At 40.3% G+C, this 25016-nt stretch overlaps 1 protein-coding gene across 3 annotated transcripts in view; it reads left to right on the top strand.

Moving 5' to 3' along the window:
• Window positions 1-24169, top strand: part of BLOC1S6 (biogenesis of lysosomal organelles complex 1 subunit 6) — a 133986-nt gene extending 109817 nt beyond the window's left edge. For 2 of the 3 annotated variants that reach the window (XM_045059386.1, XM_045059385.1), the window contains exons 3-6: window positions 10388-10529; window positions 18869-18956; window positions 20922-21008; window positions 21426-24169. In XM_045059386.1, the coding sequence (XP_044915321.1) occupies window positions 10388-10529; window positions 18869-18956; window positions 20922-21008; window positions 21426-21545 (437 nt within the window). In that variant the 3' untranslated portion in view covers window positions 21546-24169. Of the gene's footprint in view, window positions 1-5233; window positions 5460-10387; window positions 10530-18868; window positions 18957-20921; window positions 21009-21425 lie in introns of those variants that run through there. The other variant, XM_011282853.4, reaches the window with a different exon arrangement.
• The last annotated feature ends 847 nt before the right edge of the window (window positions 24170-25016 follow it).

The following is a 25016-nucleotide window of genomic DNA, read 5'->3' as shown; positions in this document are numbered from 1 at the left end:
TTATTAATTCTCACAGAATGATGGAAAGTGCAGGAGCATTGCATTGAATGGAATTATTTTAGCAGTTTGCAAATGTAAAAGAATATTTTTCATGTAAATGTATTAGAGAAAAGTGGTTAAAATTGCTTGAGCAATCCTTTTAGACTGGTTAACCATAAGTAAAATGGTAGACTGTTTTCTCTTAGTACCCCAACTTCTCTGATTTCCTAGCTTCAGTTCTTTCTTCCTTTTTTAATTTTTCTAAAAGATTTTGTTTATTTTTAAGTAATCTCCACACCCAACATGGGGCTTGAACTCACAACCCTGAGATCGAGAGTTGCATGCTCTACCAACTGAGCCAGCCAGGTACTCCCCTTCTTTCCTTTTTAAAGTTTGTTTGATTACTTATTTAGAGAATAAGTGGGGAAGGGGCAGAGAGGGGGACAGAGGATCCAAAACAGGCTTTGTCCTGACCGCAGAGAGCCCAATGGAGGCCTTTAAACTCATGACTGTGAGATCGTGACCTGAGCTGAAGTCAGATGCTTAACGGACTGAGCCACCCAGCTGCTCCCCACCCCGATTTTTCTTTTTTATTATTTTGTGAGCACATACCCTATATAAATGTGTTCAAATTCGCAATACTTTAAAAAAAATTTTTTTAATGTTTATTTTTGTGAGAGAGAGCATGAGCAGGGGAGGAGCAGAGAGAGAAGGAGACACAGAATCTGAAACAGGCTCCAGGTTCTGAGCCATCAGCACAGAGCCCGACGCAGAGCTCGAACTCACAAACCATGAGATCATGACCCGAGCCAAAGCCAGACGCTCAACTGACTGAGCCATCCAGGCACCCCAAAATTCACACTTTAATGCACTAGAAGCTTAAGGTCGTGGGCTGTAATGTCTTTCTCCTGTTTATCTTCCCCTTTTCCATCCCTTTTCTCTGCAGGCCCTGGTTCCTACATCTTTTTCACTCAAATCTTTTTGTCCCCTCCTCCCCATTCTTTCTTCTGTTTTTGGAAAAGAATGGAAAAAAATAAAGGGGAAGGATGAAGCAAATCCTGTGAGAGAAGTAGGTCAAACTGGGAGTAGATTTATCAAATCTTAGCACATTCTAAATGTAGGACATCCTGATCAATAAAAGGAAGAGAAAATCTTCATGTATTAACATTTTCCCCCCTTACTTTGTAAGGGTTAAATTGTAGGGCTAACGCTTAGCTTGAAAAATAACAACTTTGTTTTGACACTGAAGGTCAAAAGATAACAGCCTTGCTTTTACTCTTGTAAATCATACTTCATACTCTTGTGAATCAGGCTTTACCAATAAAGGAAACAAAAGCTCAAAAAAAGAGCATCAGAGACAAGGTCAAGGAGATCCACTGGTTTCAACTTAGCGGCAGAAAGTCTAAAATAATCACCTCATTCGATAACTGTTTCTGACTCATCTGGCAACTGTTTCTAACTCATCTGGGAACTGTTTCTCTGTTCTGTTCCCAGATAATGATAAAACGATGTGATCGGCTTTAAAAACTCTGTACTCCGGCTGTTCGGAGCCACACTCTTATCAAGAGTGTTGGTCCCCATCGGTCGGCCTTGCCTCTCATTGTAATAAACTTTGTTACGACTGTCACTGGTGCCCATAGCATTCTGTTTCAGGAGTCGTGTGGATGCAACAACTTAAAGCCCCTACATACCTACTCATTTTCAGTTAGCACAAATAAAGGATATAGGGAAATTTAAGGTAAACCACAAAATTGAGGTGAATAAATGGTTTTGGCATATTTATTACATTATACTTGCTCCTTCTCTTTTTGGTTTCAAGGACCAGTAGACTTATTTTCCTTTCGCTATGAGTAAATTCAGTGTTTAACTCTTTCTGGACATCATTTCTTTGGACTAACTTCTTCAGAGCTATGAGACTGTACTTTGTGTTATCTTTTGTCTTCTTGTTTTGGCCGAAAAGACTACAGAACACCTTTTGACTGTTGAATCTGTGTTGGTTTTGTCTCCCCAAAAGGCACCATTTTGAGGTCCTTGAGTCTGAAGTATTGTTTTGCTACTTGTGGTGTGTGTGTGTGTGTGTGTGTGTGTGTGTGTGTGTGTGTTTCCCCTGTAGGAAGGCTTTACTATTTTTTCTCTGCATATTACATTTGACCTGACCTTCAAGGTTTGGCTTAAGTTCATTTCCTCTATTAAGTTTTTAAAAATTTTCTCCAGTTACTTCCCGATTGTGCAATTGTGGTTGGCTGAATAATGGCCCCTGCCCCTAAACAGGTCCACTTTCAATTCCCCAGAATCTGTGAATGTTACCTTACATGGCAAAAAGTACTTGGCAGATGTGGGTTAAATTAAGGACCTTGAGATGGAGAAATGATCCTGGGTTATGCAGGTGGGATTAATGTAAGCACAAGGGTTCTTGTAAGAGGGAGCCCAGAGGATCAGAGTAGGAGAGGTGATGCTACAATGGTAATAGAGGGAGAAAAGGCAATGGGATACGGGGCCAGGAGTCAAGTAATGTGGGCTGTCTCTAGAAGCTGCAAAAGGCAAGGAAACAGATTCCTTCTTCAGAGCCTCCAGAGTAACTAGTCCTGTCAACACCTTGATTTTGGCCCACTGAGACCGATTTTTGACTTCTGACCTCCAGAACTGTCAGATAATGAATTTGTGTTGTTTTAAGCTACCAAGTTTGTGGTGATTGTTATAGCTCAACAGGAAACTAATATTACATCATTACACCTTTTACAATCCTCTAGGTCTGTTCCACATAATTTATCATTTTATACTGTCATGTTCTCTAATTCTGCTACATGTAAGTGGTAGAATATAAATTCTTGGTAGACAGGAACAAGAATTTTTACCTCTTTTTTGATGATTTCCTTTATTATTTTATTTATGAATTTTTGCTGAAAGCAAAATAGAAGAGAGGACAAGGTGATAAAACTAGGCAGGGTGTGACAATCTAATTTCATCCTATTAAATTCAAATAACCAGTATTTTGAAATCCAAGTAATATGTTTAATACTGTGCATTTGCCATAAGAGGTAAAGAGGTTACCGACAACACATAGGACACAGATCTATTCTAAAAAGCTTTGATATCTAGTTGGGATAATACTAACAAATAACTAGGGTTACCAGGCAGCTTGTAAAAGGCCATCCTGCGTGATTCAGACTTTGGAGATTATAGGTATTTGGAATTTGGCTCTGGAGAATCAATACTTCATTCATTCATCAAATATTTATTGAGAACCCATTATGGTTCTCTGTGAATAAGAGTTTCTGTCTGGAGTTTAAAATCGAATAAAGGAAGTCAAGGGAAATAACTAATACAAGAATGGATTAAGTGCTAAACAGCAGGAGGATGCTTTGTAGTTGAGAAAGTTTATTACTACAATTTCTGAAAGTTGAAAGGGTAGGTGGGATTGTGAATCATTTTAAATTAAAGGTATTATTTTGGTCAAGCCTTGGAAGAGGAGTAGGACTTTGAAAAGAATAGAATATTCTGAAGCATGAGTAAGAATACTGTAGACATCAAAGGGCATAGTTTTAGTAGTATGTTGGGATGCAACAAAGGATGTTTGAAGGGTAGTGCATTACTTTATTGCCGTGGTAACAAATTACCACAAACATTATAAATTCATTTTCTTATAGTTCTATAGGTCAGAAGTCTTAACACAGGTCTCATTGGGATAAAATTAAGATGTCAGCAGGGCTAAGTTTCATTCTAGAAGCTCTAAGGGTGAATCCACTTACTTGTTTTTTCTAGCTTCTAGAGGTCACCACACACCTGGCCAGTGGTTCTCTTCCTCTATTCTCAAAGCCTTTCTAACCATTCTTCATAGTCACATCTCCCTCTCTACTCTCCTCTTCTGCCTCCCTTTTCCAGTTTTGAAGGCATTTGATTGATTGAACTTGGCCCACTTAATCCAGGATAATCTATTTTAGAGTCAAGTGACTAGCAACCTTAATTACTCTGTGGGTGAAGTTTAACATCTTCACAGGTTCTGGGGGTTAAGACACTGGACATCTCTTTTCTTGGGGGGGGTGCATTATTCTGCTTACCACAGATAGTAAGGAGCTAGCTAATCTTTAAAGGAAAGGAGGCCAAAATGGTGTGAATGCACTGATATAGGGCAATGAAGAACAGGTTCATGTTTCTGAGGCTTGACATAAATCCTCCTTGTTTTGAAGACAGCTTTGGCTGCCCTGTAATACACTGAACAGGCAATTTTGGAGTGCAACATTAGGAAGCCATTATTCCACTCAAGGTGAGAGCGTCTAAGGGAGGGAATAACTGATGTTGTTTTTATTTGGTCTGAAGCCACATCTGCCCATTTCTTTAAACATTTTTTTTAATGTTTATTTATTTTTGAGAGAGAGAGAGAGAGCGAGAGAGAGAGAGCGCGCGCACAAGCAGGGGAGGGGTAGAGAGACACCCAGACACTGAATCTGAAGCAGGCTCCAGGCTCTGAGCTGTCAGCACAGCTGACACAGGCTTGAACTCAGGACCGGTGAGATCGACCTGAACAGAAGTCCAACACTTAACGACTGAGCCACCCAGGCGCCCCTGCATCTGCCCATTTCTAAGTTTTTCATCAAAATCATGATAACCTCCCACAGGATCACTGCATGGGCAGTTTCCGGTAATGGGGCTGAATTTGTCCAGTAGATACTGCAACCCAGGCCTTAAAATCATTCACCTACAATCAACAAGGGGAGACTGGAATCCTGGCAAATCCCCAGTTAGTAAGGCTGAAGCTCAAAAAGCTAAACACGGACATATATATATATATATATACACACACACACACACATATGTGTGTGTACATATATATACATATATATTTATGTATATATATACATATATGTGTGTGTATATATATACATATATATATATATATTTTTTTTTTTTTTTTAAATTAATAGTCCAAACCGAAGGGAAAGCACGCAGTCCTTGTTTTTAAGGTGTTTCCCTAATATGGACAAGAAACTGAAAAGCTGTTCCAGGCTTCGGTGAACAAAGCCCGACTCTGCATGGTCACACTCAACACAATCGCAACCCACCAGGGAGCGCCCTCTCCACCCTCTCCCGGACAATCGGTCGCAGGAAGTCCCGCACAACTAACTCTACTGACGCCACGCCCTCCACCCTTCCATGACGTCGGCGCGAAGTCCCAGGAGCGCTAGGGCGTAGCAGTCCGGGAGGTGGAAGGTGGAGGCGGAAGGTGGAGGCGGAGGCAAGAAAGAAGGCGGTGGAGCGGCGGTCACACCGTCTTCCGCTTCCGTCATTTCCGGGTGCGACCGCCGCTTCTGTCCGGCTGGGCGCTGGACGCGTGGGTTGCCCCCTTACTGCCTCTGACCGTTTGCACAACCGCCCCTTCCCTGTTCCCAGCGGGAAGGACATGAGTGTTCCTGGGCCGACGTCCCCGGACGGGGTCCTGGCAGGGCCACCCCACGGCCTGGGGGCCGGGGAGCCGACGCCGGGTACGTGCTACTGGGCGGGGCGGGCGGCCGGGAGCCCGGCCGCTCCGCGGGAGAGAGCAGCTTGGTCCCGAGGCTCTGGCCCCCGTGCGGAAGTGGGGAACCGCGCCGGCCCCGGTGCCCAGCTGAATGAGTGGGAAACGAAGTTTGGAGGGGAGGCAGTGTTTGGGTGGCGATTGATGGTGAGGTCATTCTGTGACTGTGTGTTGACTCCAGCACATTGTTAGTGGTTGAAGATGAATTTGTCAGAAAGTTGATCGGTTTGTAATTCAGAGAATTGATGTATTCAAGTATTATTGACTACTCACTCATGAAATGTTTTACTTACTGTCATTCCTCCAGCGGTTTTCTCAACCCGAGTTCCAAGAGAGATTTAAGCCCTGATATCCTAAGACATCCATTGAATGCAATGAATTGACTTGCTAGGCATCCTGAATGGTACTGTTTACCATTCTCGGGAGAATTGAGAAGACAGGGCATGAAAACAGTTTCTGAACCCCACATAAGAAAGGCTACAGGGCTTTCGATGTGTCGTTTCTACCGACTGTTCTAGGAATATAGGGGTTACTTAAAAATAGTGCTTTCAGCCCTTTCTTGGTCATGCTTTTCCTCAGTGATCGCCCCCTCTTTACACTTGCATAAGCTGACTTCCTTGTGTATGTGCAGCTTGGGTCCTTCTCCGCTTGCCTTTCCGTTCGCTTGCTGGATACTTTGACATGGTTGTTTTGCACCAGCCTCACATACGGCATGTGCATGAATAAAAGTAGATGTCTGATTCCATTAGTACCAAGTCACCCTCAGTTGAAACTTTGACGGTAACTCTTGCTTTTCTTCTCACTTGCCTCCTATTTCTATTTTAGTCTAGGGGATTCCACTATGCAATTTCCATCTCCTCTCTAGTTTCACTCTTCCAAGAGCAGTTGTAAGGCTATCCACCCCCAGTCTCTTACTCTTCCCATTGCACGTATCGCACTGTTGTCATATCACTGCCCCAAGATAAAGCTCCAGTCATGTCATTTTCTTGCTGGGAAACCTTAAAATGGCTCCTTACTACTTCCTAAGCAAAAGGGCAAACCCCTTAGCTTGACGCTCAGGGATTCTCCTAGGCTGGCCAGATGGTCTTGTAGCTCACTTTTGCATATGCCTTATGCTCCAGACCCTCCCAAACTACCTTGTCTTTCCAGAGCAATCCTATAGTCCCACCTTTCCTTATGCTGCCTTTTTTTTTTTTTAAACCTATATCTTATTCCTTCTTTTAGAATTCTTACCCATTTGGAAATAGTGGCCCTCAAAGATTGTTCTGGGAGTGTAAATTGGTGCCATCTCTTAGGAAGGCAGTTTTGCAGTGTCTGTTTAAGAAATGCATAAACTCTGTCCCGTGATTCAACTTCTAAGAATTTATCCTACACAAACATTGACATAGATACGCAAAGACAAGCAAGGAAACTCCTGGCAACATTGTTTGAAATAGCAAAAAGTGAAAATAACCTAAATACCTGTCCTTAGGTATCTTAGTCTCCATGGGCTGCTGCAACTAAGTACCACAGGCCGGGTGGCTTAAACAACAGACATTTATTCCTCAAAGTTCTGGAGTTCTACGAAGTCCAGGATCTATGTGCTGACCAGTTAGGTTCCTGGTAAGAGTCCTCTACTGATCTTGCAGACAGCTGCCTTCTCGCCTTGCCGATACCTCACATGGTAGAGGGAGAGAGTTTGGTTTCTCTTTATCTTTTAAGGATACAACCCCATCATGGGGCCCCACCTTCATGACCTCATCTAAACTGAATTACTTCCCAAAGGTCCCACCTCCAGCTACCTTTATGTTGGAGGTTGGGGCTACAAAATAATGTAGGGGGGACACATTCAGTCCATAGCAGGGAACTAGTTAAACAAAATATAGTAGAATTCTATTCTGTTAAAAAGAATGTAGTAGATGCATATATGCTCATATGGAAAGATATCTAAGGTGTATATTTAAGAGTTGCAGAACAATATGAGTAATATTTATGATTAAAACAGGGCTTCTGCATAGGTATGCAGTGATAATTTTTTTGAAGGCTATATTGGAAACTACAGAGTGACTGCATTAAGGGAGTTAGAAAGAGTATTTTTTTTTACAGATTTTATTTATTTTTAAATAATCTGCACCAAATGTGGGGCTCAAACTCGTAACCCCAAGCTCAAAAGTCGCATACTCTCTACCAGCTGAGCCAGCCAGTGTATGCTGAGAAAGAGTATTTTTACTATTAGCCTATACCTCCCCCTTCTGTGTTTTAAACTTTTACAATGAGTAATACTTTAAAAAAAATGTTTCTTTATTTTGAGAGAGAGCATGGGGGAGGGGCAGAGAGAAAGAGGGGGACAGAGGATCTGGAGCAAAGCAGGCTCCCTGCCGACCATAGACAGAAGATAGCCCAAGATGGTGCTCAAATTCACGAACCGTGAGATCATGAGATCATGACCCTGAACTGAAAAGTCAGACGCTCAACTGACTGAACCACCCAGACGCCTCCTTTTTTTTTTTTTTTTTTTTTTTATGTTTCCCTCTGAGTTTCCATAACAGTTTCTGCTTCTCTAATGCCCCTTCTCATATATTATCATTATGATTCCCCTGTATCAAGCTCTTTGGACTTGATAGAAAGAGGGACTTTGGGAGGGGAACTTGCTTAATTTATTCTTGTAACCTTGGAAACTAGTAGGGAGTACAGGTGTGCAACTAATGTTTCTTGTATGAGTAGGGTAAGGACCCTTTCTTTTAATCTCCCACAGTAAAGTACCTTGAACTTAGTAACTTAATGTATGTAGAGACGTAAGTCAGACTCTTCCAATTATTAACCAGAATATTGGGGTAGAGTAGGAGGAGGACTGTGAGTTAAATGTTTATATATTGTAAGGGAGACATAGTAGCTATTGTTCTTAAAGTTGAGATATCCTTATTTGGGTGTTTCTGTTTATCTGTAATACTTGTTTTCTGTATTTCCTTAAAGAGAGTTGCTGTTGTTTGCACTGTTACTGTAATCAAGCCTTAAGCAATGGCATTAATTTTCAGATATTCTTTATTCCCTTCCCATCTGATGGTACACGAATGGCAATATTTGCAAATACTCTGCTTTTTCCTGTTAAATTTTTGTTTCATTTGTGGAGTGCTTCAGTTTCTAGTTACCTCTTGTCCGTTTGAACATTGCCTTGTGATTTAGAGAATTCCAAAATTTGTTCATGTATTTCTCAGAATCAAAATAAAAACCATACTACTTTTTTATCTATAAAAACTTACTTTGAATATGACAGCATGTTGTTTTCCTCCATCTTGCTAAAATGTAAATCTGTGGTAAAAACTATACTTGGAAGTGAGCTATAAGGAATGTGGCATGATAAATGTATTTTACATAATGATCTAATTTGATGTTACTGAGTATTACCAGATTATGATTAAATGGAGATGTTTCAGAATTTAATGTTTAAAAATGCTCTTAGAGTACAATTTTAGTAATGTGACCATCTGACTTCCTTATGTCATTAAAAAATTTTTTTTTACTGTTTATTTTTGAGAGAGAGAGAGCATGAACGGAGGAGAGGCCGAGAGAGAGGGAGACACAGAATCTGAAGCAGGCTCCAGGCTCTGAGCTGTCAGCACAGAGCCCCATGCAGGGCCGGAACCCATGCACCGTGAGTTCATGACCTGAGCTGAAATCAGACATTCAACCGACTAAGCCACCCAGGCACCCTTTTTTCCCTCATTTTAAGCCAGTGATTCTAAAATCTTAAAAACCACTCACTGAACCATGTTTAGAAATAGTTTTGTACTTTTCTTGTAGGAGTAGTGATTGATGGTTATTCATTTTAGACATCTTTTGTACAGGTTTTATTTTTAAGTAATCTCTCCGCTCAACGTGGGGCTCATGTTTATCTCACAACTCTGAGATAAAGAGTTGCATGCTCCATTGACTGAGCCAGTCAGGCGCCCCCATTTTAGATGTTTTTGAGTGCCTGACTGCTTACACTGTTATTATTCAAAGGAAAAGCGTGAGGCGTAGTTCCTGGCATACGTCTAGATTTACATGCAATTATTATATACTATTTTCTATGGTAAATTAAGGTGCTGAGTCTCCAGAGAAGAGAAATCCTTTGAAAATCTTCTAACAATGATAAAACAGCTTCCCTTTTACATATAAATAGTATATCAAGCTTTATGAAAAGTAAATATTGACCCACATTTTTACTTACATTGAATTGAAAAATTTTTTTAGGCATTGCATTTATATGAATGTATATAGAATTTCTGCATGCTTTTGAAAGGAAGGATTTATTGCTTTCATTCAGTGACTTTTTCCTACTTTTAGGCCTCAGACTCTTAATCCACTGAAAACTATACATCTCTTGCCCTGAAAAATACATAAACATATAGAATATGTTTGCATATGTTAATGTTCTTTTAATCCAGACTTTATACTAGTAGCTTAAAAAAATTTTTTTGAGTGAACATATCCTGTTTATTAGAGGACACTCAGAAGGCAAAGCTAAAAGAAAAGGAAGGGGGTGCCTGGGTGGCTCCATCAGTTAAGTGTCTGATTCTCGATTTCGGCTCAGGTCATGATCTCATGGTTTGTGATATTGAGCCCCGTTTTGGGTTCCAGGATGACCACACGGAGCCTGCTTGGGATTCTCTCTCTCTCTCTGGCCCTCTCCCACTTGTGTGTATATTCTCTCTCTCTCTCTCTCTCTCTCTCTCTCTCTCTCTCTCTCCCTCTCTCCCTCTCTCCCTCTCTCCCTCTCTCTCTCAAAATAAATAAAAGAAAGGGAAGGAAGGATGCCTGTAGTGTCCTGTGTGTGTGTGCTCTGAACCTCACTGTCAGCCCCCTCCCTCACTATTACTTCTTTTACCCCTGTGTCCATTTAAAAGACTCCTACGTTTGATTTTCTTTTGGGGACAGGTTTAAGTGACACTTCTCCAGATGAAGGGTTACTAGAGGACTTGGCTGTAGAAGACAAAGCTGTGGAGCAGCTGGCAGAAGGATTGCTTTCTCACTACCTGCCAGACCTGCAGAGATCAAAACAAGCTCTTCAGGAACTCACGTGAGCTAAGAAAAACCACGGTTGCACTCATTTCCCCTTTGGCATAGTTATAGTTTACTGTATATGTATAAGTTTATGCTCTATTAAGGTATAATATTTTGAAATATTGAATACAGTTGAGTATTTCTGTCTTTAGCGGTAGCAAATGGGAGTGAAGGAATACTTAATAACCTAAATGTAAAAAGTGAAATGAATACTTCTAGAGTGTGTGGTCTCTTATAAGAAGTACCCTTGGGTGCTTGGGTGGCTCAGTCAGTTAAGTATCTGACTTTGGCTCAGGTCATGATCTCACAGGTTTGTGAGTTCGAGTCCCACATCAGGTGAGCTTCAGCCCTGCTTTGGGTGAGCACGAGCCCTGCTTCGGGTGAGCACGAGCCCTGCTTTAAGTGAGCCCCTCTCCTGTCTCTCTGTCTCCCTCTCTCTCTCCTCCTTGTGGGATTCTCTCTCTCCCTCTCTCTCTCTGCCTTACACTCACTTGTGTCCTCTCTCTCTCAAAAGGAAAGAAAAAAAAAAAAAAAAGAAAAAGCCACCCCTGTATCTTGTCTAGATCTTTGATTAGTTTTGGTGTTTTACCATCATTTTATGAAAATATTGCCTGTTGGAAGTGTTGCACAATTGCCATGGGAGTCAGATTTGTCTTCAGTTGCTGGTTCACGTGAGTTGCCAAAAATGTTTAAGTGTCTTTTTTTGGGGAGGACCCATTTCTTTTCTGGTGGTCTACCAGCTAAATAAAGGATTGGAGGATACACCAAGAGAAGAACAGGATAAGGAAGAACGGAACTCGTAGAGGAGGATCAGTACGCAAAACCACACACTAACTTTATCAGCTCCCACTCGGAAACAGTGGACCGAACTTCTGCTTCCTCTTGGGTAGGACCTTGCATGGTTGCCCAAGCTGGCCTATCATTTCTTTCTGTGGTGGTCAGCCATAAACTGGCCTGTGAGCTGCTGCTGCTGTAAGACCTACCCTTTGAAACGTTACCTTAAAGGCCTGTATTAGTGCAAAAGGAGGGAAACAATCACTCACGATGTCCATTTTGTAAATATCAGTAAGTAATGTTATAATCCTTGGATTTGGAGGTGATAAATGAGTATGTAAGTGGAACTGTGTTCTGCTGTGTGTGGCACACTACTGTAGTCAGGGCGTTGGCAGCACCCTTGGTTTTCTGCTGGTTCTGATGAGGTTTTTTATCCCAAGTGTGTGGTATGCCTTGTATTTTAAAGCCGGTCAATTCATGTGGCAAAAAAGTCATAAAGATTTTGTAGGGGAGTTTGAATGAAGTATGATCAACTGAAGGGTGGTAAGAAACTCTGCAAGCAAAAGATATCTGGATATGTTTTGCTGGGAAGGAAGCTGGGAACCACAGTTTAATTGCAGAGTTTAACTGATGACATTGGCTAAAATGTAGTGGTTTTTTTTATTAAAAAAATTTTTCTTAATGTTTATTTATTATTGAGAGACAGACACAGAGTGTGAGCAGGGGAGGGGCACAGAGAGAGGGAGACCCAGAATCTGAAGCAGGCTCCAGGCTCTGAGCTGTCAGCACAGAGCCCGACACGGGGCTCGAACTCACAAGCCGTGAGATCATGACCTGAGCTGAAGCCGGACGCTTAACTGACTGAGCCACCCAGGTGCCCCTAAAATTTAGTGTTTTATTTATTTAATTAATTAATTTATTTTTATTAAAAAAAATTTTTTTAATGTTTATTTATTTTTGAGAGAGATAGAGCCCAAGCAGGGGAGGAGCAGAGAAGGAGAGAGGGAGACACAGAATCCAGAGCAGGCTCTAGAGCCCGACACAGGCCTCGAACTCACAAACTGTGAGATCATGACCTGAGCCGAAGTCAGAAGCTTAGCCGGCTGAGCCACCCAGGTGCCCCTAAGATTTAGTGTTTTAAATAACCCCTCTTATCTTCTGAGGCACCTAGACGACGACGACGATGATAGTAACATCAGCTACTGTTTATTGCTATATGTTCTACTTGCCTGGCACTTTATATACCATATCTCGATCCTGACACCTGCTTTTGAAGTATTAATATTATTCCTGTTTACAGTTGAGGAAACCGAGGTTCAGAAATGTTAAGTAAACCGAAAACGATTACACAGGTAGTGGTAGAATTAATAATGGAATATGATGAGTAAGCAGTTATTATACCTCTTTAGTGTTAAGGAAAGTCACGTTTCAGAGCAAGGAAAAAGGTGTTTTCAAGCAGCTGCCTCTTGCATCCCTGTCTACAAATCCCACTGCTGATGAAGATTTAGGGGAAAGGGTACTGGATGGAGTGAAGCATCCTGACTGTTGTGAAACAGTTTAATTTTCATTAAGCCACTTTAAGTTACAGAAACAGGCCCACAGAGGTGAAGGAAGAGGTTGTGGTAGATACAAGTTAAGTTTACTTTGTAGCTAGTAATGGGAAGACCGGGAACAAAACTAACTTTATATATAAGAAAGGTTATGAATGTTCTTTTACATGTATTTGTCATTTTAAGAACGACCTGGAAAGAAAGAAAAGAGGGAGTCTGGGATTTAGGCCCTAAAAGTCTCTGGCAAGGTACAATCATAAGTAGCCTTAGTGTCGTTCCTTTTGAGATAGGCCACACTTGGACCGTCCAAGGAAGTAGCTTTTTTCTCAGAGGATCATCCCCCAGATCCTGCATTGATACTGCCTGGTCACTCCCAGCACATTTACTACAGATGATACAAAACTTTAAGGGAAAGGAAGGCGAGTCATTTCTACCTGATATTGAAGCTAAATATTCTGTGGAACCTTTTTCTAGAGTGTCTAGACTTATGGATCATGAAAACACTGTTTTATTATTATTACTTTTTTTTTTTTTTTTTTTTTTTTTTTTAGGGAGAGAGAGAGTGCAAGCAGGGAGAGGGGCAGAGGGAGAGAGAAAGAGAATCTTAAGCAGGTTCCACACTCAGTGCAGAGCCCAATGCAGGACTCAATCCTATGACCATGGGATCATGACTTGAGCCGAAATTGAGAGTTGTACACTCAACTGACTGAGCCACGCAGGCGCCCCTAATTACCATTTTATTATAAAGAATACAGATCAGGACCAGCCAAATGAAGAGACACATAGGGGAAGGTGTGGGAGTATATCCACCCCAGAGCTTCTGTGGCTTCTTCTAGTGAAATTAGGGCATGCTAACCTCTTGGCACATCGATGTGTTTACCGACCAGGAAGCTCTACTGAGCCTCAGTGTTTAAAGTTGTTATTGGGGCTTCACTCTGTGAGCACAACTGATTGAATCATTGGCTATGTAATTGAACTCACTCTCCAGCCCCCCTCCTACAACCTGTCTTCTCTGGAGAATGGACTGATATCACATGGCTCAAAGCCCCAACCCTGTGACCACATGATTGATCTTTCTGGCATGAGCAGCCCCCATCCTGAAGCTCTAGGGGCCCACCATATGTCACCTCATTAGCATAAACTCTGGTGTGCTTGAAGAGGGGTTCATGACTAATGAAGATACTTCTATCACTTGAGAAATTACAGAAGTCTTAGAACAGACATGCCAGGAACCTGGGACAAAGATCAGGCAAATTCATGCTTATACAATAAATGTTTATTCAGATTTTTTGCCTGTTTTTTTGTTTTTTTAAGTTTATTTATTTATTTTGAGGTGGGGAGAGGCAGAGAGAGAGAGGAAGAGAAAGAATCCTAAGCAGGCTTTGCAATGTCAGCATGGAGCCTGATACTGGGCTTGATATCACAAACTGAGATCACGACCTGAGCCGAAATCAAGAGTCGGACACTTAACTGACTGAGCCACCCAGCCGCCCCTCTTTTGCCTATTTTTTAACTGGGTTGTTTATTTTCTTTTATAAAAATGTTTATTTTTTGAGAGAGAGAGAGAGAGGATGTGCATGTACGTGTGCATTGGGGAGGGGCAGAGACAGGGAGACAGAGGATCAGAAGCAGGCCCTGGCTGTCAGCGCAGAGCCTGACTCAGGACTCAAACTCATGAACCATGAGACCATGACCTGAGCCATGACCTGACCCGAAGTCAAATGCTTAACTGACTGACCCACCCAGGTGCCTTGGGTTATTTATTTTCTTACTGTTGAGTTTTAAGTGTTCTTTGTATACTTTGATACAAATCCTTTATATGTCTTACAAATATTTTCTCCAAGCATGTGGCTTGTCTTCGTACTTTTAAGAGTGTCTTTTACAGAGCAGAATTTTTAATTTTAAAAGTCTGACTTACCAATTTTTTTAAAGTTTTTTTTTTTTATGTTTGTTTATTTTTGAGAGAGCAGTAGTGGGGGAGGGGCAGAGTGAGGGGTATAGGATCTGAAGGGGGCTCTGCGCTGACAGGCTGACAGCCGTGATGCCGATGATGCGGCTCGAACTCAAGAACTGTGAGATCATGACCTGAGCCAGAGTTGGACACTTGGGGCGCCTGGGCGGCGCAGTCGGTTAAGCGTCCGACTTCAGCCAGGTCACGATCTCGCGGTCCGGGAGTTCGAGCCCCGCGTCAGGCTCTGGGCTGATGGCTCAGAGCCTGGAGCCTGTTTCCAATTCTGTGTCTCCCTCTCTCTCTGCCCCTCCCCCGTTCATGCTCTGTCTCTCTCTGTCCCAAAAATAAATAAACGTTGAAAAAAAAAAATAAAAAAAAAAAACAACAAAGTTGGACACTTAACCGGCTGGACCTCCCAGGTGCCTCTTAAAGTTTTGTTTTGTTTCTTTAATGTTTATTTCTTTTGAGAGAGAGAGAGAGAGAATATCCCAAGCAGGCTCTGTGCCGTTAGCTCAGAGCCTGACGTGGGGCTTGATCCCACAAACCATGAGATCATAACCTGAGCCTAAATCAAGACTCAGACACTTAACCAGACTGAGCCACTTAATTTTTTTTTCATGGATCATGATTTTGATATTTCATGTAAAAATTCATCACCGAATCAAGGTCACCTAAGATTTTCTCCTGTGTTTTCTTCTAGATGTTTTAGGGTTTTACTTTTTATATTTAGACCTATGGTCCATTTTGAGTTAATTGTTATGAAATTGTAAGATCTTTGTTTAGGTTAATTTCTTTGCACGTCAGTGTCCAGTCGTTCGTTCACATTTGTTGAAAAGACTAGCCTGAATCCACTGCATTATCTTTGCTCTTTTGTCAAAGAGGAGTTGACTGTATTTGTGTGGATCTATTTAAGAGCTTTCTATACTGTTGCACTGATGTGTCTGTTTTACTGATATCATGCTGTTTTGATTTCTGTAGTTTTGCAGTAAATCTTGAAATTGGATAGTGTAAGTCTTCCAGCTTTGTTCTTATTCATTGTGTTTTGGCTATTCTTGGTCTTTGCCTTTCTATGTGAATTTTAGAATCAGTTTGTTGATATCTCCAAAATAACTTCGTGTGGTTTAAATTGAGATTGCATAGATTCCATAGATCAAGTTGGGAAGAATTGGGAGGATAACAATATTGAGTTTCTTATTCCATGTACTTGCAATATCTGTTACTTGGATCTTTTAAAATTTATTTCATTGGAGTTTTATAGTTTTTGCTTATAGCTCCTGTACATATTTTGTTAGATTTATATCAAAGTATTTCATGTGAGGTATTGATTTTTCTAATTTTTCAAATTATTCACTGCTGACTTTTATACATTAACCTGATATCCTCCTGAAACCTTGCTATACTCACATATTTTGTTGATTCTTTGGGATTTTCCACATGGGCAATCATCTGTGAACAAAGACAGTTTTATTTCTTCCTTTCCAGTCTGTATACATTTTATTTCCTTTTCTTGTCTCATTACATTAGCTAGAGCTTCCAGTACGATGTTGAATAGGAATAGGGAACAGACATCTTCTCCTTACTCCTGATCATAAAGGGAAAGCGTCTAGTTTCTCACAAGTGTGATGTTAGCTGTAGTTTTTTTTTTAAGGTTCTTTATCAAGTTGAGGAAGTTCCTCTCTCTAGTTTGTTGAGAGTTTTTAATCGTGAATGGGTGTTGGACTTTGTCAAATGTCTTTTCTACATCATATAATAGTACCAAATGATTTTTCTTCTTTAGTCAGTTGATATGCTGGATCACACTGATTGATTTTCAAATGTTGAACTGGCTTTGAATACTTGGAATAAATCTCATTTGATTGTGGTGTATAATTCTTTTTATATATTGTTGGATTTGTTTTGTTAATATTTTGTGGAGGATTTTTCCATCTCTGTTCATAAAAGATACTGGTCTAGAGATGCTTGGGTGGCTCAGTCAGTTAAGTGTCTGACTCTTGATCTCAGCTCAGGTCTTTATCTCAGGGTGGTGAGTTCAGGCCCTGCTTTGAGTTCTGTGTTGTATGTAGAGCCTACTTTAAAAAAAGATACTGGTCTACGGTTTTCCTTTCTTGTAATATCTTTATCTGGTTTTGGTTTTCACGTAATGTTGGCCTCGTAGAATGAGTTAGGAAGTGCTCCCTCTGCCTTGGCTTTGCTGGAAACTATTGTGGAGAATTTGTGTAATTCCTTCCTTAAATATTTGGCAGAAATTAAGTGTGAAGCCATCTGGTCCTGGCATTTTCATTTCTGGAAGGTTATTACTTACTGACTGAATTCCTTTAACAAATGTAGACCTACTTAGATGATCTGTGTCTCCTTGTGTGAGTTTTGGAAGTTTGTGTCTTTCAAGGAATTAGTCATTTCCATCTGAGATATCAATTTGTGGACAGAGTTGTTGGAGGTATTCTTTTATGGTCCCTTTAATGTCCATGGAGTCAGTGATGGTTTCTCTTCTATACGTCATGTTAGTAATTTGTGTCCTCTCTCTTTTTCTTTGTGAGCCTGGCCAGAGGTTTATCCATTTTATTGATCTTTTGAAGAACCAACTTTTGGTTTCATTGATTGTTCTTTACTGTTTTCTAGTTGTAACAGTGTCATTGCTTTCCTGTTTACGCGGGATCATTGACTTGCTGGCTTCTTCTTATTTGTTCTATATTTCACTTTCTGTGGTCTCTAGTCAGAGCTGAAGGGACAAACTTGTGACCTGTGGGATTTGCCAAACTTACTGCTGGATGGTGGAGATGTTGTAACTGCTTTTCATTCTCTACATTGCTATTTTTTTCATCATTGTTCTCTGTTTAGCATAGCTTCACAAGCAAATCACGTCATATTTTGCTTTGCCTGTAGTATTCTTTAAAATGTTTAGAGGCGCCTGGGTGGCTCAGTCAGTTAAGCATCATGATGTCAGCTCAGGTCATGATCTCGCAGTTTGTGAGATTGAGTCCCTGCGTCGGGCTCTGTGCTGACAGCATGGAGCTGCTTGGGATTCTCTCTCTCTCTCTCTCTCTCTCTCTCTCTCTGTGTCCCTCTCCAGCTTGTGCACCCATGTGCACTCTGTCTCTCTCAAAATAAATAAATAAACCTTAAAAAAATTGTTTTAATGTTTAATTCAGTGGCCCCTCAGTGTTTCTGATCCCGTGAGCCTGGCATTGGTTGATCCGGAGAGGGACGTCAGGAAAGTTGGCTTCTATTCCTCAATAAAAGGATTTGAATCAGAATTTTCATGAGGAACCTTAGAAGTTACCTGGTGTGAGCTTCCCACTTTATAAATAAAGACATTTAGGCCCAGGAAAATAAATTTCCAAGATTATACAACTGGTTATTGGTGGGGCATCTTGTGATTCCTGGTCCTGTTTTTTCATCTTCTTACTACCCTCTTCTGATTTAGTATAACTTGGTACTGCATTTTCCCCAACTCTAATCTAAAAAGTCATGGCTCCCTAGAGCACCTGGGTGGCTCAGGCAGTTGAGCATCAGACTTCAGTTCAGGTCACGATGTCACGTTTCAGGAGTTCAAGCTCAAGCTCGCTGCTGCCGAAGGAGGCACAGAATCAAGCAGGCTCCAGGCTCTGAGCCATCAGCCCAGAGCCCGACGTGGGGCTCGAACTCACGGACTGCAAGATCGTGACCTGAGCTGAAGACGGATGCTTAACCGACTGAGCCACCCAGGCGCCCCTCAACTTAATTTTTACTTTTGACATTAACCAAGATGAAATGTGATTCCTCTTTAAAAAAAGTTTTTTTTAAATGTTTATTTATTTTTGAGAGAGAGAGAGAGAGAGAGAGACAGAGATAGTGTGAGCAGGGGCAGGGGAGGGGCAAAGAGAGAGGTAGACATAGAACTGGAAGCAGGCTCCAGGCTCCGCGCTGTCAGCACAGAGCACAACGTGGGGCTCGAACTCACAAACTGTGAGATCATGACCTGAGCCGAAGTTGGATGCTTAACCGACTGAGCCACCCGGGCGTCCTAAATGTGATTCCTTTTTAATGAACCAGCACTTAACAGTATGTATGGTTTATTTTGGCTATGTGCTTTTGTTTCAGACAGAACCAAGTTGTATTACTAGACACACTGGAACAAGAGATTTCAAAATTTAAAGAATGCCATTCTATGTTGGATATTAATGCTTTGGTAAGTATGATGTGAGTTGACATAGCTTAATGACATCTTGGCTTAGAAATAATTAGGTTTTTCCTGTGCGATGTTGTAGTTAGGTATGTTTAGGATCTTTTCCTCTAAATTTTTTTTTAACATTTTTTAAAAAAGTTTATTTATTTATTTTGAGGCGGGGGGTGGGGGGAGAGAATCCCAAGCAGGCTCTGCACCAGCAGCACGGAGCCCAATGCAAGGCTTGAACCCACAACTGAGAGATCATGACCTGAGCCAAAACCAGGAGCCAGACACTTAACTGACTGAGTCACCCAGGCACCCATTTTCTCTAATTTTTAAATTTTAGAATTTGTCCTTTAATGGGAAACCTTGATTTACTTTACTAGAACTTCTGTTGTCTTGACTTGTTATCTTTCAGATGTTGAGCCTATAGTAGGAAAAGGAACTTATTTGTGACAGTCTGGAATAGATGTGCTCATAGTTAAAGACTTCTAAAAGGGAACTAAAAGTAAGGAACTTTTGGGGTACTATTTTCCCTTAAGGAAAGTGCATCTTTCCTAATCAATTACATGGCTTTTTTAAAACCAGCATTTTGTTTAATTGTGTGGCCCATTCATAATGCCATCACAAATTAATACTGAAATGGACTCTTTGGGGATCCTTTATAGACGCTTTATATCTTTAAGTGTATATGATAGTAGTTGAGTTTCATCAGAAGCTTTATAGTTTTTTGATGAGAGGAACTGCTACTCTTTATTTTAAGAAACAGGGAATTGGCAAAAATAAGGAACTTGTGGCTACCTTTCTCTTCACCTCAATGTGAAGCAGTAGCTTGGTTTGCATGATTTTGTAGACTTTTATATGAATGTCAAAAAATGAGCTTTCTGTTGGACAAATGTGGCTCATTAATTTTTCCCTTTATTATAATAAAAAACAAGTCTGTTTTCTCTTGCATTAGGCAGAAGCCTGGGGTAGTAAATGCAAAGTTTTCTGACTTGTGAAGGAGGTGGACAAGGCTACACTGACCTACTTGGGTCTTCCCCACTGAGTTCATATTGCAACAGAACGAATATTTGCTGAGTGAATGAATGATAAATGAATGAACCAAGCAGATGTAATAGTGTTGCTTCAGTCTGAAGGGGCAGAAGCTGTCTTCCTGTTTTTTCCTCTCTCAGCCCAAGTGGTTCGATTATCATTCAGGAACTGAAAACTCTGAGGCCCAGAGAGAGAGGGAGAGGGTCTGGAAGCTCTAGAGCTCATCAGACTAAGACTTTACTTGTAGATACATGAAGGCTGCTAATTTCTCTACTGACACTCCTCTCACTCTTATTACCTGGTCTCTGTCTGTTAACCTTGGCTCCTGAGAATGAGGTGCTTTTTTCTTTCTCTCCCATCCCTGGCTGAGATGGAAAAGTCTATACATACCATGGCTTGGGAAGACAAGTGTCCTTACAGAGGTTGTTCTGCTTGGTCTCGCTTTAGAAGCCCCAGGAACATGACCAGATTTGTCCACAGCCCTCCCAGGATTCTCTGACCACAGCTTGGTTTTTCCTGATGGGCGGACACTTCACTTCAGTTGTCCTGTTCTCCTTTGTGAAGACAGTAGAGTGTTGTACTTTTTCTCAAATGAAACTCCTAGCATTATTGGATAGTCTTACTAAAAGTTTAGGATTATATTGCATGTTTTTAAAGCACAGTGTTACCTGTACACAATATAAATGTCTATTTTATGTTTAGTAACTTTTTTTTTAATCAGTTTGAACTGAATCAAGTGTTATCAAATACCTACTAAAAGCTTAAATAAAATTTGAATTTTGGAATGAAAATGTGGAGATAATTAAGGCTTTAAAAAATGTGGCCAATTTAGGCAGAGTGAACAGTAATTTATTATTCATCCATCTTACTCTTTCAGTCTATTTTTTTCCCCCTTTTAAAAAAACTTTAGCCTATTTGAACTTGACTTTTCATTTCCTTTTCCATATTTAGTTCACTGAAGCTAAACACTATCATGCCAAGTTGGTGAATATAAGAAAAGAGATGCTGATGCTTCATGAAAAGACATCGAAGTTAAAAGTGAGTTGAAAATTGTTTCACATTCTTTATAGAAGTGGAGGTTTAATTGTTTTTTCAAGTATTCATTTTCTGACTTCTTATGTACCCATATGCAATAACATAATTCATGGTACATTGTTTTCCTTTAAAACATACTCTTTTGAACCCCACTCTGGGCTTTTCTACTAATAGCTGGGCTGAGGAGCTCATATTTTCATTGTCACAGCAGTTCTCAGTCAGTAAGAGTTTGGAGTAAGAAATTAAATTTTGTGTGTGTGTTGAGGGGGACCTTAAATTACCCAGAACAGGCTTAAAAGTTAAATATGAAACTCAGTAATGCCTATGGATTACCTCAAGTCAAAGCACTGCTACTTTTAAATTAGGCCATAACAGATAAGCTTTGATTGTTCTCTTGGTTTAAAATTTTTTTTGACACAGAAAAGAGCACTTAAACTGCAACAGAAGAGGCAAAAAGAAGAGTTGGAAAGGGAGCAGCAACGGGAGAAGGAATTTGAAAGAGAAAAGCAGTTAACCGCCAAACCAGCGAAGAGGACCTGAGAAGCTGAGTGTGTCTGTGTTCTTCCTCCCCCTGCCCCCCGTTACTTGCATGCAGGGCAGCCCAGGTGTGGGCTGGAGTGAAGGTAGTGCCTTACACCATCGGCCCGGCTCACGTTTGCAGTCCTTTTCCCGGGAGTGCTGTCTCCGGATCTTCATTTCCGCCATCAAGGAGCTTTTTGCCCCAAGTAGAGGACAAAATGTCGCTCGCTTTGAGTCTTTGAATGTAATTTTTCAACTTCTGTTTTGCATCATTTTTAAATTCCTTACTTTGGCTTTGCATCATTTATCAACGGGAAAATGGTTTGGTTGCTTTAATAGTCTAGACTCTAAGTGATTAAAAACTAGTATTTTTTAGCTTCTTGAGAAGTGTGGATTGAAAAGATTCCATTTCTTTTATGACTTGCCTTTCTGGCAATATAGTGCTGGTTTTTGGTAATTGCTTTATCGTTGCTTGGTTCAGAAGAAATGCCAACCGTTTAAGCACATGTGCCCGTGGAGAAGAGGTGGTGTAAGCCTTTGTGAAGAACACGATGGAGAAATGCATAACGGGAAATAATAGCGTCTTAGACGTCGGACAGATGGGCAAGATTCCAGATAGATTCTGCTAACTGTATGCTCTGTCTGCTTCCTAGCGTTGTTGCTCTTTAGTTTTTACGTATTCTCTGCGTTCAGAGTCGATTCTCTCTACTTCTAAAGTTTGGCAAGGCTGGTAGAGCTGTCACACACACAAATATGCTGAAATATTTCGAATACTTAGTAAGAGTCATCACACACTGAGATACAGTTGCCAGATTGATAAGATACGAGTCCAGCTTTCCAAATGGAAGTTCTCATCGCTAGCTCTGTCCATCCACTGATTTGCTGTGTGGCCTTACATGTAGTTACTTTTTCTGTGCTTTAAAAAAAGTTCTTAAAGTAGAATGATATCTTTACCCACTACCCATGTTATAGATAATGACAAGAATGGTGGAAAATTAGCAAATAGCTTCTTCACAAGAGACAGCATGATACCTTTAGTATTTGCTAGATTTTCCCCCTCAGTAGTTTCAGTAGGAACTTATGTGAGGAAATATTAGGAAGTTTCATTTTCTAAAATTGAGAGTATATTATTAATTGTTTTAGTATTATTTAATATCCAACTGGTCTCTAATCTATATTACATAGAGACTCTACAGAACCTATAAAGGTGTATGCTTAGAATGTGTGTCTTTTATAGTCTCTGTTACATTTTGGTAAGCTGGAATCACTACCTCTGATCTCATATCAGGCTAATTAATGATGGAGAGGGCATTAGATTTAAGCTGATTGCTAAAAACTGGTCTGTTTGAAGGTTTACAGTTTTGGGAAAGCTGTTCCCTTCTTTGATGAATGAATTATGATCTCACAATTTACTTGACTTTGACCTTATATTAAGAATATAAATACATTTTATTTTAAAAGGCTACATTTGTCCTCAAACACTAGCTAAAACTGCCTAGGGCAGGATTCATTAGCGCTTGTGGGACAATGTCACTTAGATTGCTGAATGAACTCCTCTGTAAAGGCTGTGCACTGTTTCTCAGAGTGTTTTATGGGCCAGCTGCATTAAATGCTGGTTCCTGGACACCGCTCTCAATCTGCTGAAGCAAATCTGTTTGTTTATTTTGTCTTTTTTTTTTTTTTTTTAAGTTTCCCCACACGATTCTGATGTACCTTAAAAGTTGAGACCACTGGTCCAGTGGTCTAGGTCAGAGGTTCCCACACTAGACTGTATGCCACTGTCACCTGGGAACTTAAAACAGACATTCTGGAAGATTCTTACTCGTTAGTTCTGAGGTGGGGTCCATGCAAATTTTGAAGAGCTCCCACATAATTCTGATGCGGGGAACCACTGGTCTAGAATGTCTAGTGATTTATATTTATAAGAAATGAAATAGCTTAAAAGCTACCCAATAACTCTTGGGATTAATCTTATGAAATAAATTCTGAACTGCTTTTGATAGAAAGTCAGATTTAAGACTGAAATAGATAGCAGGCAGGAAATAGATATAGAATTCTGGTTAATTAATTGAACTTTTGTGACCTATGTTAAAATAAATCATGTTTATTGAATGAGTGACAAGGCACATATACTTTTAGAATTGTATTTAAGATTTGAAGTTTTTTTTTTTAAATGTCAAGGACATATATTAGCAACCACTATTTTTAGGTCAGTTGTAAATCAAAAGTACTGTTAGGTTGGTAATTACAATCTAACACTTGAGCTGTATTTCAGTAGCATAGAAACATATCTTACTGACTAAACCTAAATGGAATCCTTCTAGTAGTCTTGCTGTATTTTTGCACAGTATAATGAATTGGTACTTGGGTTGGTTGTTTGGTTGAAAAAAATTGCCTTTGTTTTGAACTGTATCACGTATGTACTGAACTAAAATGATGAGAGTTAATTTTGTATTTACTTTGCAGTAGGTAATATGTAAAGATGCAGACATTGAATGTAATATGGATTGTGTCTGCAGTGAGTTTTTGAGTGGGTACAGTTTATAAATATGCCAGTTATACACCCTTGTACATTTGTCTGATTTTGAACTTGTCCAATGAGGACTACTTTTTACACATTTAATAAAAAAAAAAAAGTCTCTGAACTATCCCATGTCATTTATCCAGCACCGTTTTGTTCACAGCACTGTATACCTCCCTTTATGTTTCTTATTTTAAACATTTCACTCCTTTGCTTTCCCCTCCTGTCATCTTTCTGTTAATGTTCTCTGTAGATTGTATCACAGAATGAGTGGTCCACTCATGGAATCCTTTTCAGAAAGGTGATAGAAAGTGTTGTGAAAAGAGTCTGGGTGAAACAACCCAACTTCATAAAGTTATTCACTATCTGAGAATAGAAATAATAACTACACATTTTAGTAATTTGGTAGGAAGTGCTTCATAAGGATCCCTGCATGAATCGCCTGTAAATAATGAAAATTTCTAGCTAATAGGATATTTTAGGTCAGGTTTAAAAATTTTTTTTAACCTGGGGCCACCTGGGTGGCTCAGTAAGTTAAGCATCTAACTCTTGATTTTGGCTCAGGTCATGATCTCACGGTTCGTGGGTTTGAGCCCCACTCTGTACTGACAGCATGGAACCTGCTTTGGATTCTCTCTCTCTGTCTCTCTGTCTCCCTCCCTCTCTCTCTCTCTCTGTCCTGTCCCCCACTGCCCTCTCAAAAATATATAGATATTTAAATTTAAATTTGTGTAACCCGTGAGTCCGTGGACTTCTGTGGATGGCCTTTGGAGGGGACATGAACTCTCATAAATCCCTTGTGGAATTTTGTACGTGTTTCCCAGGATTGGGTCTGTAGATTTCATTAGATTCTCTTATGTACATGTAAAATTTCCTTCAAAGCAATGATCCTTAATCATTAAGCCTCCAAACTTCACTGTGAATATTTAAAAAAGTTACTTAGTTTCTAGGTTTTCCTTTTGGAAGAAGAT

This window comes from Felis catus, chromosome B3 (assembly GCF_018350175.1).
Source record: "Felis catus isolate Fca126 chromosome B3, F.catus_Fca126_mat1.0, whole genome shotgun sequence".
In the NCBI taxonomy this organism is placed as follows: Eukaryota; Metazoa; Chordata; class Mammalia; order Carnivora; family Felidae; genus Felis; species Felis catus.
Note: the sequence above shows the minus strand (reverse complement) of the source record. Positions and strands in the feature narration are given on the sequence as shown.